Source organism: Pomacea canaliculata, linkage group LG1 (genome assembly GCF_003073045.1).
Source record: "Pomacea canaliculata isolate SZHN2017 linkage group LG1, ASM307304v1, whole genome shotgun sequence".
NCBI classification, from domain to species: domain Eukaryota; kingdom Metazoa; phylum Mollusca; class Gastropoda; order Architaenioglossa; family Ampullariidae; genus Pomacea; species Pomacea canaliculata.
In genome coordinates this window covers 9256257-9271623 of record NC_037590.1, presented here as the reverse complement: position 1 = coordinate 9271623, position 15367 = coordinate 9256257, and the positions used below count along the sequence as shown (strand labels likewise).

The window sequence follows — 15367 nt, the reverse complement described above, 5'->3', positions numbered from 1 at the left end:
ACGAGTAGGGATGGGAGTTCTTGCAGTTGAAGTATATTTTATTATTTAATTCCTATCACCAATTTTGTATTTAAATGCTTTCAGTTTAGATTGAAGTTATTTGTAGATTGAATGTGCTTATGCAAAGACTTATAAACTGTTTAACATTTTCTATAAATCCATCGTAGTACTTTATATTGTCAGCTAGTGAATGTGTGTGTGTGTGTGTGATGTCGCGCGTGTAAAATGCTTAAAATTACAAACAAAACAAACTCGTTTACGGCAATGGTTAGAAAAGGGAGTTTAATGACATATTCGTTTCAACTGAATGTCTTAGGCAGAAATTATTAAAGCAAAACCTAAACCACAAAAAAGAAAGGCGCACCTGTACTTGTTGAGTTTTGAGTCCCATTGTGTCATGCCCCTTAACTGCAAGGGGCTGAGGTTGTCGTCTCTGTCCTGTGATTTACAGCGTCTCCAATAAACTTTATTTCATGCACACACACAAAATTAAATAAAAATTGCAGGGCGTGGAGATCATGAGAATAAATTTTCATCCAGTCCAGCACCAGTCGGCAACAGAGCGAGACAGTGCATAGTGATTGACATACCGGGCGAAGGGGAGACAGAGCCTCGCCTCCAAGTCCCCCGCAGCATGTGAAGCAGGACAGCAGTCGCGACAGGTACAAGGCTCTACGATGATTGCTATCATCTTTCTTTTGCTCTACCTGACAGGTAAGCCAGACTTCTTCCCTAAACATTTTTTCAGTCTCTGTACACAGGTAGACCCAAGTCTATTCTGTATTAACTAAAAAATAAAATAATGCAATTTAAACATCAATTTAATTGTTGTTTGTAGCTCGCAAAGCTTGACGAAGTTTGAATGCATCCAATGAAGACTGTTTCCAGCTGTGTGTTACAAAAAAAATCACTTTTGAGTTCGACTGTCGTCGCTGACGACAATCATCCATTATCTGTTACTCTTGTCACAGGCAAAACTCTATAACTCTGTGTATGATATGCTTTTATTGGTTAATCAATCAATATTATCATCATTAGTGGTTGGTTTGGAGTAAAGGGAGAAAAATACTAAATGCAGACCATTTCAAGAACATATAAGAACAGAAGGGTCATGCAAGCATCGATTTTTTTATTCCCATCCCCCATCATCACCAAAAGAAAATCCCTTTTTCTGCGTATTATAATCACAAACTGTTGGTATTGATGCTTCAACTTTCGTACATAAATGATTTTTGAGTTTCTGCAAGACCAAATATTTCAAAGTTAGCAGAAAGTTGTTACTAGCAATTCGTGTTTCATGGCAGTTACAGGTAACAGAATCCAGTGGTCGTAAACAGAATGCTGTAAACAGGGCAGCACATCTTACGAAACAAATAGCTTTCATCTTAAAACCTTTCACATACTATATGCACCGAACTCCATTAGCACGTGCGTTCCGGTGACTGCACATCTCGGGGACCGCACGGTTTTTCCGCTGAAGTCAGAACCGCTTTCCAGCCATCTTTCCGACATCCTGCAAAAACTGCAAAACAGTTGGAAAGCCGTAAACACTTTATGACACACAGGGTCTGTCTCGAATATGGAGGGCCGAAAGATCTCTTTGATGTGTACAGGTGTGCATAGTGTGGGCAGCACAGAGAAAGAGAACATTGAAACCCACTTTATTTCCCCTTGGGTGATGTAGTCTAGTTTCTCATCGTGTTGACATGTGGACAGTTTCAAATTCGGTTTCTAGTATTCTGAAATCAAAAGTGAAGGCTTTAGAACAGGGTATTGTATTAGAGTAAATGGCACTCTGTACAATTTTATGAAGCAGCTAAATTTCATAGATATTAAATCTGATTGGTTGTATTTAATATCAAAGTTTGTGAATGATGCTACCCCATTACCTCTCTGCCTTTCCCTCTCTGTGCGTGTGTGTATATTACATATTCAGTATTAAATATTTTTCTTCTCTAGTTCTTTTCTGACTATTGCATATATTACTCTAGTTGTTTCTATTTTATATGCATGTATGCAATATAAAATAGAAGATAAATTGAGTGTCAGAATAAAATTATGATGTATTTGTTATATTGCTGTGTAGACAAAATTTCCTCAGCCTCACTAGTTGATCAGGAAAACTTGTAGTTCTAACTGTTGAAGATGCTGGAGGAGCAGGATCCATTGAGCATGGCCATGACAGGCCTTTCTTCATTTCAGTCAAGGCGGATGCACGAAGTCATGAATTATTCATAGCAAGGCCCCATGCGAATGTCTCGGATTAAAGTTGTGTGGAGCTTATGCTTGAATGGTAAACAGCAACATCATCTACGGAAATAAACCGAAAACAAACCACCGAGGACGACTTGAACTATACATACTGACTGCAACACCGCACAACACATAAACATTTCTAAATAAAACTACTCAACTGTAGCCACGTGGAAGGGAATCTCAGTCATTGGTGATGAGGGGGAAATGGAGGAAGAGGAATTTCTTATATTTGTCTCACAGTCAGTGTCGTCTCCGTCATAAAATCTTTAAACCACATTGTCTCCATAGCTGCGTATTTTTTCTGCTCCAACCCTCCCTGTCAGGCTATCTTGCTGTTCTCACTCCCCTCTTTATTGCCATTAATTTCTATTTGATATTTTCGATGCAACATAAATGTTATATATATATATCATCTGCTTTATTTACACACATTATCCATTTCCCATACGTATTCTCCTTTTTCTACACATTTTTTCCCGTGGCACAAACTCCGTGTTCCATTATGGTCTAGCATTGTACCTTCCCTCTCAGCTTTGTCATTTTGGAGCAGTCCGGTGACGCAACGGTTAGCGCCTGTCACCAATACAGTTTACTGTCCTAGGTTCAGCTCTCAGTTAAGCCCAGTTAAGTTCAGTTAAAGATAATTTGAAGACACACGGGGCAGACATTGTGAATCGTGCATGCAGGTGTAATGTCAATACCAACATTCCCAAGCAAACACAATTGTTTATATTTTTGTAGTTGTTTGAGATGTTATTATCATAATCAAATGTGGGTGAGATATTTTGATGGGATTTTTTGTATCTTGCTCTTGTTTTTCTCTCTCCCCCCCCCACACACACCAGTGATAACGATAGCCTATGACCATATTTCCGTCAAGAATCAATCAATCAATCGATCTCCTGGACATTGGCCTTGAGTTCAATATGACGCGTGTCTTGCACGTGCAGCGATTGCGGAGGGGCAGCTGCAGCAACTGCAGCAACCACAGCAGCTGCAGCAACTGCAGCAACCACAGCAGCTGCAGCAACTGCAGCAACAGCAGCAGCTGCAGCAGCTGCAGCAACTGCAGCAACCGCAGCAGCTGCAGCAACTGCAGCAACCGCAGCGACAGCAGCAGCAGCAGCCTCCAGTGGGCGATGCAACACAGTCCTCGCCTCCTAGCTACACGGTGGAGCTGCTCGTGGTCGTCGACAAGCGAGCATATGATGTGTGAGTAGATAAGAGCCTGTCATCTGTGAGCAGACGTGAGCCTGTGATCGTAGAGTAGGAGTGAGCCTGTCGTATGCGAATAGTCACGGAGGCTGTCATCTGAGAGTAGACTCGAGCCGGTGACCTGTGACCTGTGACGTGTGACTAGTTGAAAGTATGCATTCAAAGCCAAAAACACATCAACAAAGAGAAACGGAGACAACAACATAGTTTATAATTATGATAAGACAAAAACATCTTAAAATAGCAAACTCTCAATTCCCAATAACTCAGACTACAAAACTTCATTGCTTTGTGTAAAATCGTATTTTTTATATCAATGATTTCCATAATGTATGACGAACCGTTAAAACTGAACATTCTTCTTCCTTGTTCAGGTGGTATGAAAAGACCCCTGGCCCGACAGTGGGGGAGAGAAAAAGTGAGACAGGACGCACAATCACTGACTACATCAAAGCCGTTATTACTGGGGTGTGTTGCCATGGTCACGTTTCTAGATAATGTCGCCATAGTAACGATGTGGCTATCAGCTCTCTAAAGACTATTTTACTTACATTCCTTTCTGTATGGTGCATGTTTATATCGGATTTTATCTCTAATTTAATGTGATTTAATTAATTGAAGATTTAATGTGCTAGTCGTACAACTATGAAATATTTTACTTCACCGGACAGCTCAGTTTTAAAAAATAAATTATACTTGTTAAATTTACAGATGAACAACCTGTATGAAACCATGAAAACTTACGGGATTAGTCTGGATGTTCGGTTGAAGCAGATCTACTTTTTAGTAAGTATAGTGTATACACCCTTTTATATACACACACACACTTATAAATACATATCTATTACACTCTTACACATTGAGACAAAGTGTTCTCTTAACATATATGTATACGCAGATATATATATATACACTCTCTTACGTTTACTCTACATATCTCTTTCTCTCTCTCACTCACAGAGAGAGAGAAAGAGGAGGGATATAACCTCAGTACGGAAAAGGAAGGAAGAGTAAAAAAAAAAAAGTAGGGAAAATAATTCATGGAGAAAAGAAAAACAAAATGAATAATGGAAAGATAATTTATTTTTAAATATATTACCGAGACCTTGCTTTTTACTTTTGTTTTGTTCTTTTTGATTGAGATCTTCAGATTTTTGTAACTGCTTGATTCCTCTCAAACCTGAGCACAAAGGTGTGAAGTTAACCAGTTTTTATTTAAAACTGTCTCTCCACAGACCACCGACCTGTGGGGCAAACAGGCCTTGAGGCCAGGCTACCGTGATCAAATCATCAGCAACAAGGCCCTCGACATGTTCTACGCCTGGTCAGTGAAGGCCCGCGAGAACTCTCTGATCAAACCCTTCGACCATGCCATGCTTATAACAGGGTGGGCCCTTCACAAACATTTTCTTAAGTGTTGACTTTACACATAGCTCTCGGTCTGTACCAGAACATAATATAATCATTGTTGATAAACTGTGCTGCGGTCATTTATGAATAAGATTCGTCCTTCCTACCTACACAGTTTAATGCTTGTCTTATTCTGCTTCATTTCAGATACAACATACTTGACCCCAAAGACCCCAACAAGCTTACATCAGGTAAAACGTTTTCCCGTCGTTAGCAGGTACCCACCCCTCCATTTTGTTTCACCGCGGTCCTGTGACGCAACGGTTAGCGCCTGTCACCAATACAGTGAGGGTTGGCTGTCCTGGGTTCAGCTCTCGTCTCGGGCACGCTGTTCTTTCTCTGCATGTGACACCTATTGAAAGGGCGGACTGCTTTGCCTGATATAGCCTTAGCTGCTGGTTCGGTGTAAAACACCAATTTCCTCCAATTTCCATCCTGTTTCCTCCCAGTTATCATTATGTCTTAATAGAAACCTCTAAGTGTGTTCATCGCCACTGAGGAAATACAATGTCAGTTGATTCACCTATAAAATCAGTAAAATAAAATAAAACTATGCATAAGAATCTTCGATTCCGATGTCACATTGAGCAATGCATTCGGTTAAAACCGAAAATTAATCATTGACATCCACAATGTGTTGACTTAGGGGTGGCTTACAAAGGAGTGATTTGCAAGTACGGCAGTGTCTCCGTGATAGAGAACATCTTTACCTACCAGATGATTGACACTACCGCCCATGAGCTGGGACACAGGTGAGAAATTCTACAGACCAAGAGACTAAAATTAGCGATGCTAGTATGTTTAAGATCGTACTTCCAGTGGCTTTATTATTAATATTATTCTCTTTCCTCTTAATATCATCATCTTTTGAAAGACAGGGAATGGATGTCATCTGAAACATAGAAGGATAAGGTCATCTGGGGTCGTCGAAATGTTACCGATGGGCCAGAAGCGTTGTGGGTCCTGTAGTGTGAAATATTAAGTAAGGTCAAGTCAACTGGTAATTTAGATGTCCCCCATCGTTCCCATCTTTAGCTCTATGCTACCTTATCCCAGGGAATCATTGCCACTAATTTATCGCAAATTTCCCAGAGATTAAAAAACATCATCCGCGATGTTTGGACATCGTTTTATAACTACGAAAACAGCAGGTTTGCCATTGATTTGCCCGTTCATACCTACAAACCGGAGAGACGTAGATAAAAAAAAAATTCAGATGATAATAATTATGTTAATGGTGATGTGATAATGATGATAGTGGCGGGGAGGGGATAAAGCGGTTTTGTTGTCTGCAATAACAGAGAACTGAAAGTTTCTGTCTGCCTGCTCTACTTGTTTTGTTAGCCTGGGAGCCGACCATGACGGCGAGAACAACAACTGCAACATGGCGGACGGGTACGTGATGACCTCGCGCACAGAGATCAACTCCACTAACCGCTGGAGTTTCTCCCCCTGTTCAGTCAACGCCATCAAAAGCAACATCGCTCAGCTAGACTCGTGAGTACTTGCTCAGTAAGACTCACAAGTACTTGCTCGCGGTGGGTGTGCAGATTACTAATACTCTCATGTCCCACAGACTTCTTGCAGTTCAGAAGGCTGCAGTTCTTACTTTTTACTTTTTTCGCCTGTCTTCCTTAAATGTTTCTATTTTCAAAGTGACTATATTCTAAACATGTTCATATTCTTACACTGTTTAGTTCTTGAACTGTCCATATGCCTCAGGCTTGGTGCTAATTGCCTGACAGACACTGTCATATCGCCGACACCACCACAAGAACTGGGAGAACTGTTTTCCCCTGACCAGCAGTGCCGCTTATTGAAGGGCCCGGAGGGATTTTTGTGTAGGGTAGGTTTTTTAGTTCTTTTTATATGTTGTTTTGGGATCTTTAAAATATAAAGCCAAAATCGGTATCTTTACATCACTTTAGATCAGACCTAGGCAAAGTCCGGCCCGCCGCCAGTGTACATACTATATATACAGTATTGGGTAAAACTGAGTTAACTATATTAGTCCGGCCCTCTAAAAACAATCCCAATTTCTCATGCGGCCCCTTGGGAAAATTAATTGCCCACCCCTGCTTTAGATAAAGAAGTAGATTTACTTCTAAATGAAATATAAAAGTTTTTCAAAGAATCAAGATTGACTTAATTTTTTTTCATTTAGTAATACCACTCTATGTTTGTGGCTAATTCTTCTAAATAATATGGCTAATGAGGTTTAAAAAATACCGCATGGTTATAACGGGTAGAAGAGAGTAGACAAGTGTAGACAGACAAGGAGACGTACCTGGAACTTACACAAAACCAGAGTTGCCACTGAACTGGCTAGGTGCACCAGACCCAAAGAGTCAAGACATCTAGAGTCCAAGACCAGAACGAGCTCTGTTCATTTAGAGGCGGGTACAATGCACACTGCTGGCAGCTAGCTTGATTTCTAACGCATAGTATTCACTAAAATATTTGTCCAATATTGGCAGTTTAACTGACCGCTTACGTATTAGTCATGTTATTAGCAGTGCACAGCAGTTGTATACGCCCCCAAAATGGCTTCACACGGAGCCACTTCGCTCCTTGCAGGATTTCTATGACTCGACAGACTCCTACTCCAAACTTTGCACGTCGATGTGGTGTTCGAGAAGCCCCACCGATGCCGTCTGCCAGAACCACATCGCCTCGGACGGTTTTGTCTGCGGCAACAGAAAGGTACAGCTTGTCATTCCGCTGCTCCTTCCTTTGGCGTGTATTAATCTTTAAGATGTTGTCACTCAATAGCAGTCACAATTTCTCATCAAACGAATAAAATGACAATCGCCACAAGGTATTAGAAGCATGAAATTAATTTAATTCCATGACCGCCATATTATTGTTATTCTTGAAATATATCAGGCAAGTGTCAAAGTTGTGGCCTGCTAACACGTCTCACCTCCATCTGTGCAGACATGCCAGCGTGGTGAATGTCTTCCCAATCCTCAAGCACCGGAAGTATCAGGTACCGACAAGATTGTTGCTTATCAGCGAAGATTTTGTTTTTAGAATTGGAAATGTAAACATAGATATCTAAGATGCTTTCGTTGGTCAAAAGAAAAGTTCTTTCTCATCCACCACCTCCACATTAGCTTGATGACACAGGAGTGTGGCTGCAGTGCCAGAAAGTACAAGCTGGACTTAGGTTTAGAACGATAATATAATGGCAACAACAACGATAATGACTATGATAAAATGATATTAACGACAAGGATGATGATGATTGCAGATAGCTGCCCTCAAGGAGACGAGCCCGGCAAAGTGTATAGGGACCTCTCGTGCAGTGACCTCGCCCGCCGTGAACCCTGGCTGTGCTACAACTACCTCGTTCGGCGCAAGTGTTGTGTCAGTTGCCCAAGTGTGAAGGACGATGCGGAAGGTACGTGGGCTAGGAACACCAACAAGTCAGGCGTGCAGCTGCATCACTTGACCATTAATCGTGTTTTGGGTTTTGTTTTTCAAGAACATGGTGATCACACACGCACAACACGTGCACACATTATATTAATACACAAATACACAGGGAAGGGGAGAGAGACCTCACTCATCAATAATGATATTGGCGAAAGCTCACCCTTTATGGTTTGGGGCAACACTGGTCAACCCGACTTTACTCTTTCTATTCATTTTCTTTCTTTCAACACTGATCTGTTTACTCTGCTGTCTCCATCTCCCGCTATGGCTCAAACCTCTGTCTAGGGTGCGAGTACGGGGACAAGGAAGCTTGGTGTTCCACCACCATGAAGTACCCGTATGATTGCTACTACAATGCCAAGACCTGCTGCAAGTCCTGCCGACAATACCGCCGATCTGACACGCCAGGTAAGTTCTTCGTTGACCTTTTGGTCCTGCTAGGGCCGATAAAGATGATGTTTCGGTGAAGTTGGCGTTTCAACATTGTCGGCATTAGTTTAGGCTTGCTTTAAACAAGTTTTTCAGCAAGTCTTCAAGGAAAACTCTTCTCTCCATACATTTTTTACCGCGTGAAGTATCTCTTTAGAATATTTTTTAGTTGCATCCAATTTCTCGCAGTCATTTCAGTCGCTAACTGCACTGCAATTTGTAAGCAGCGAAACAAGGTATAGCTAATTTGCCTAATTTTTTTGCACCTCGAATGTGTTGACGAGGAATGTTTGCTTTTTACTGATAGCCTTTAAAAGCTTAGACCCATCAGGAAATCTCGATAAGATGTTTCTCCTCGTGTTGCTTCTTGTGAAAGGTATAGATTTTTGCTAACTGTTGTGCTAATGGCTCTACCCAGGATGTGAGTACGGTGATCAGAGTGCAGACTGCAGCACCAAACTGACATTACCTGTGGGATGTTACCAGAACGAAAAGCTGTGCTGCGAAAGCTGCGCAAAGGCCAAGTCCACGACAAATCCAGGTAACACTGGAAGTAATTTATTAAGCTGAATCCGGAAGAAGCAGAGAATCTTGCAAAAAACTTGTGTACCGCAAACGATGTCAGTGTGATAGGCTTGAAAACCAGATGATGAGACACAGTCCAACACAGATCGAGTCCTTGATAAACATGAAGTTTTCCTCCCGCCTTCTCTTCATCCCTCTTTCCTGCCCCTGCTTAACGTGATCACCTCTGACCTGTTGTGTGCAGACTGCCCGTACGGAGACAAGAGCAACTGGTGCAAAGAGAAGCTGCTGGTGCCGAGAGGCTGCTATCGCAACAAGGCGCTTTGCTGCGACACCTGCGCACCATATGCCAACCAGACTGAGCCCACCACTACCCGCCGCCCTACGCCCCCTCCTGTCCCCACTTCTTCTGCGAGGTCCGCTTCTGGTTCAGTGGATGGACCCTCTTCTAGTTCTACTAGCGGACCTACTTCAAGTTTCGCTAACGAACCCTCTTCTGGTTCTTCTAACGGATCCACTTCTGGTTCTGTTAACGAACCCGCTTCTGGTTCTATTGACGGATCCGCTTCTAGTTCTACAAACGGATCTACTTCTGGTTCTGCTAACGAACCTGCTTCTGGTTCTACTAGTGGATCCACTTCTGGTTCTGTTAACGAACCCGCTTCTGGTTCTACTAGCGGACCCGATTCAGGTTCTACTAGTGGATCCGCTTCAGGTTCTACTAGCGGACCCGATTCTGGTTCTACTAGTGGATCCCCTTCTGGTTCTACTAGCGGACCCGCTTCTGGTTCTACTAGTGGATCCGCTTCTGGTTCTACTAGTGGATCCGCTTCCGGTTCGCCATCTGGCTCTGCTCCTACAGCAAGCGCTGACACTGGCTACAAACCTTCTCGCGGTGAGTCACAGAACAGATTTTTTCAAACCAACGGCGACAATAAAGGCAACAAAAAATAAGATGAAAATGGCGAAGACGACAGGGTGACTTTGACGACGATGATGATGATGATAATAATAATTAGGATAATGTGACAATGACGACTCTGTTGCGGTAAGGATCTGTCCAGATTATGTATGTAGTTTCTCTGACATGATCATCATAGACAGTTGTTACAATATTGACGGTTTGTTGCTTTTGCGCCAGGCATCGTTTCCAGTGAACCCAGTGAACCCAGTGACCCGGACTGCATCTCTGGTGACCGTGACCCGGCCTGGTGTCAGGAGCGCGTGCCGTACGGCTGCTACAACTCCACCGTGGCCGCGAGGTGTTGCAAGTCTTGCAAACCGTCTCCGGATGCCGTTACCAAAGGTACTGCGCATGGGTTCTGGCTGTTTACCGTTCATGTCTACGTCCATGGCTAGTATATGGGTAGATGATTTGAGAGAGTGTGTTTGCCTCGTGTGTAGATGATTGCATCCTGTGTAGGTTGTTACAACTTGGGTTGCACGCGAAGGACAGCACACACGCGGGCGCGCGAGCAACCTGGAGAGCTGCCTTTAATTAAATTAATGTAATGCTGTTCATCACAGAACAGTTGACTTACCTGTTCTTGGCATTCTCGCAGGATGCGAGTACGGGGATCACTCCAAGGCCTGCGAGAAGCTGATCTTCCCTTACGCCTGTTACAAGGGAAGTAACGCGGACATCTGCTGTTACACGTGCGGGCTGTTCCTGGATGCGTCGAGGACAAGTGAGTTTCCCTTTGTATGCTTCTCTATATCGAGGAATTGCAGCAGTGACACTTTAGTCTTATGGGGAAACAAGTGACTCCAAGTATTACTATCATTATGTTGATTTATGAACGAGGTTGAAGTCAGGTCTGACGAACACTTTGTACTTTGAGGTGTTCGGGGTCAGAAGTTACGCATTCAATCTGTAATTAGTCTTTCCGGGACCGACAATAATGAAAATAAAAATATTAGTTCTCATCCACACAAATATAAAACTTTAAGTCTTTAATCCCAAAAACGTTTGTATTTTGATTTCATGGTTCTATGATAGCTCTTAAAGCTTACCTGACCAATAGCTGATAGCTACTTTTATCAAATGCAGGAAATAGTTTGCCCCCAGAATCATCTTTTCTTCCGTACTGCGGAAGGTCAGGTCGGAATCGTGTCCTTGACAATATCCGCTGTAGCTGGAGGCCTAGGTTATGTCGAAGCACAACAGGAAACTAAAATTAATTTTCCTCCCGGAAGGTGTTTGATCGTTGACAAAGAGACTAGCGCCTATCACAAGGCCGTGTCACGTGACAAATCCGTGGGATCCAGCAGCCACCATGGCACGGGACCAATACAGGACTAAAGCACAGCTGTAGGGACAATTATATCGACTCTCTTTTAAGTTCTAATACTACTTCTTTTGATGAAAAAACTAACATAAGACCCAGTATTATTTCCGGGGAAACACGATAGTAGTTCTCTTTGCTGTTGTTTCTCTCGCGTTGAGGAAGAAAATACTCTTTAACAAAATTATTCTCGGGCACAGAACGCCATCCTATGAGAGATGAAGATGCATTTTAAAACACCTTTAAAAACAATACAAAACAAATACAAACCTGGACAAGTAAGAGCTGAGAAGATACACGTGCTCTAGGCAACCACGTGAAGGATATTTGCTATCTATGTTTAACAGATTGTCTTTATGGAGATAAGAAAAACTGGTGTCACAAGCTTCGGATGAGGTTCACCAATGACAAGTGGTGTCCCAATGATAAGGAGAACGGGCACTGTTGTGGTACCTGCCTGTACAACCAGACTGCCGGTAAGCGATGAGGCTTCATAGTTGGAACATTGCCACAACGCATGCACACACACACCACACAAGCGTGAGCGCACGCACACACACACAAACACATACGCATCAGGCACAATCGCACACACACACACACAAAGGCTGACAGACAACCATTGCTGCGATGGAAGTTCAATTGTTTGCATACAACAGCGATCAGTGTTGAAGGCATTCATACCTTCCACCCCAGCTGTCTTATTGTGTGCAGAGTGCTGCAATTAATTTCTTGCTCTGTGTGTTCTGTAGTTCCAGCTACCGGATTGAAAATCAGAGACCAAGGAGTTCCAACACCCCTCGGGTAGAAGAAGGAAGTCTTTAATGTCAGAAGGTGTAAGGGTGAGATCCGATTTGATGTACGCGGGCAGGCGCAGAGCAGCAAATGAGATTGGTCAAGCATGAACATCACGACACTGACATCTTGTCACGTGGTGCTCGCGTGTCACCAAAACAGACCGATAGTAGTACAATAAATTGGGAAATGAAAACAATTCATGTTTTGTTGTTATATCGAGATGCAAGCTGGGCGAGCACAGGAATGGAGAGAGAGGAAAAAACTAGGGTTAGGAGAGTGAAGAGACTGTAGACGAGAAAGAAACTAGGAGAAATAAAAACATTGAAAAGTGATAAATAAAGAGAACCAAGGAAATATAAAATATTCGAGGAAAAAATACTAGAAAAGGGAGATAAACCAGCAGACAAGAAAAAAGATAGTGAGGAAAAGAGAAGCAGAAAGACTGGAGCTATGTGGAATTATGTCAATAGTTAGAAGTCAGAATATTTCTTAAACTATTTAGTATCTTTCTATAACACCCTCACACACACATGGTGCTGTAAAAATCTTAAATTATTTAGTGTCTCTTAATTAAATCCTTTTTCTCTTACACATACAATGAATCTCTCTCCCTCTCTAACACACACACATGGTGCGGTCACAATTTTTCTTAAATTATTTTGAATCTCTCCATTCCACCACCACCCTCTCTCTCTCACACACACACACACACGCTTGGTGCTGCTGAAGAAGAGTGAGAATAGTCTAAAAGTTCGTTCATTTACTTTTTTTTAAAATATACTGTATACTGTTAAATATATCCAGCAAAACTATCTTCTCTAACCGATTTCGACCATTCATCTGTTGTGTAAATGTCCCTTTCTTTACAGCTGTAACTTTGTCGCTAACTTCCTTCATCGCCATCAGCGGTCATCGGCCCTCCCATTTCTCTTTAATGTCATATTTAGTTTTGAAATGGAAAGTTGAATGATGACAGTACCCTAGGTTTTCTTAAAAAATACACAATGTCTTCCTTTCTGTGATAATACTCATGCTGGAAGAGGATACTTAAAAGTGCATGTAGTCCCCTGTGAAATTTATGATGTGTGTTGCTTCCTTTTAGTACACATTTCTGAGAAAACACTTTCTAGAAAAAGTAATAGTTGTCCCTCTCTCTACCTCTCCCCACCACCAAGTCCAGGCGTGGTACAGTTTCGTGTTTAAGATGCATTTTCAAACCGTAACAGGATCCATAAAAAAGGGAAACAGTCGTTGACTTCAATCAACCCGTCTACCCATCCACTCACATTGTCAGACTGCATAATAAACATTGCGTAAGAAAAATCTTCGTGAAACATTTTGTTAAACGAAATAGTATTTGTGCACAACATCTGTGTGTAATGCTGTGTGACCGAGTGCAACGATGCGTTGCCGTGTATAGTGGGAAATAATTGCATGTAATAGTATAATCAAGTGTGATGATTGTAGCCGCAAATAATGATGTAACCGTTATTTTTCAGCATTTCCGATCGCTCTGAAACGTGCATAAATTAGAATTTATTAAATTAATCGGACAGGATATCAATTTTGTCTTTACATATTGTCAAATGGTGGTGGAACGATAATATTTCGCAACTGATGTTATTAAGACTAACGAACCGTTGCGCCGGTTGGCTGATGTTTGTGACGCAAGCACTCGACGCATCACCGAAAACTTCGCTGATTGATGAGAAAAATTCCTGCGCAGGAACCGTTACAAAAATAAAATAAAATAAAATAAAATAAAATAATAATATATACATGGAACAGTTTAAAAATGGTATTCCTTTATTTCTGCTCAATATTTCTATCTACTGTTGGCGTTTGGTAGACCCTGTGTGACTCATGTCGTTTTAATTGATTTGTATAAAAAGCACAACCAACAAATAACTTGGAATGCGTGTTCCTTGCTGAAATAGCTGAACCATTATGTTGGCTGCGGTTTTTATTTTTAAAGTGGTTGCGAAGCTGAGGGGCTTTTAAGTAGGGCTTGGTCGGTCGTAGACGAGCAGTTTCTTTGGTTATGACCCAATATGTGAGTTCATTTGTTTTCCGAAGTGCTGAAATTGCGGAAGATTCTTCGGGTTTTACCTTCATCTTAGCCCCACCACTATTTCCAGGAAGCTGTAGGGGGGAAGAGGGAGAACGGTAAGACAAAAATTGGAGACAGGCAAAAAGGATAAATAACTTTTACAGGTGGGGCTGGGGTAAGGTGTGTGAATGACCTGGTAGGCTGAACCTAACAGCTTGTACCACAATCGGGAAGAGCCTTGTAAGCCGATGACAGGAAGTCCCGAAATAGAAAGAGGACGGTTATGAGTAGGAATAATAGAGAGGTAGGGGTGAAACAAGATATGTAGGATATGTTCTATCTTGGATTGTGGTTTCACCCTCCTCTCTACCACTATTCCTTTTCCGTTTCCCTGTTTGTCATTAAAGGACGGGAAGAGGGTAGACTGGTGCATCAGGAGGTGAATGGGAGGGGAAAGAAGAGAGAGAAAGAGAAGACTGTGGGGACTTCACTGCAGGGAAAGACCCACACCCTACCTGTGTCACTGAACTGAAAGACCCACACCTTACTTGTGAGGATGAACTGAAAGACCTACATCGTACCCGAGTGGCTGAACTGATGTTTAGTGACATTGGAGTTACAAAGAGTTTCACACGAGGGGAGCAAACACGAATTTTAACAATTTTCTTTTTTTCCCACGAGTTTTATCTTCAAACTGGTGTTTTTCAGACACGCTACCAATGCGTCAAAATGGACATGTCTGGGCAAACTAAAGAAGTCAGTGAAGAATAATTTGACATTTTTACTTCACAGCGAGCTAAGCTGCCAACAGATACCATGTGCAAAAGAAAAACAGCTTCATCGAACCGAGATCTGAACACATTTAATTTTCTCTCTCTCCCTCTCTCTCTCTCTCCCTCTCTCCCTCTCTCAAGAAGAAGGGGAATAGAAAAAAATTGTAACGTAAACTGCGCTGAAAAAA

The 15367-nt window shown here is 42.1% G+C and overlaps 1 protein-coding gene across 1 annotated transcript; it reads left to right on the top strand.

Annotated features, from left to right (window-relative positions):
* Positions 1-553: 553 nt before the first annotated feature.
* LOC112566630 lies at positions 554-12552 on the top strand. The gene is made up of 19 exons (XM_025242901.1): positions 554-714; positions 3207-3468; positions 3846-3939; positions 4183-4257; positions 4707-4858; positions 5029-5072; positions 5528-5633; positions 6226-6378; positions 6604-6727; positions 7459-7584; positions 7819-7870; positions 8135-8284; positions 8605-8727; positions 9167-9289; positions 9518-10168; positions 10415-10579; positions 10836-10961; positions 11906-12034; positions 12311-12552. Exons 1-19 carry the CDS (start codon positions 678-680, stop codon positions 12364-12366), a joined length of 2748 nt encoding a protein of 915 aa, XP_025098686.1. The 5' UTR covers positions 554-677; the 3' UTR covers positions 12367-12552.
* Positions 12553-15367: the final 2815 nt, after the last annotated feature.

Coding starts and splice junctions, on each gene's coding strand:
- LOC112566630 (XM_025242901.1), top strand. CDS start 678: ATGATTGCTATCATCTTTCTTTTGCTCTACCTGACAG. Junction 715..3,206: donor TCTTTTGCTCTACCTGACAG/GTAAGCCAGACT, acceptor TTGCACGTGCAG/CGATTGCGGAGGGGCAGCTG. Junction 8,285..8,604: donor TGTGAAGGACGATGCGGAAG/GTACGTGGGCTA, acceptor ACCTCTGTCTAG/GGTGCGAGTACGGGGACAAG.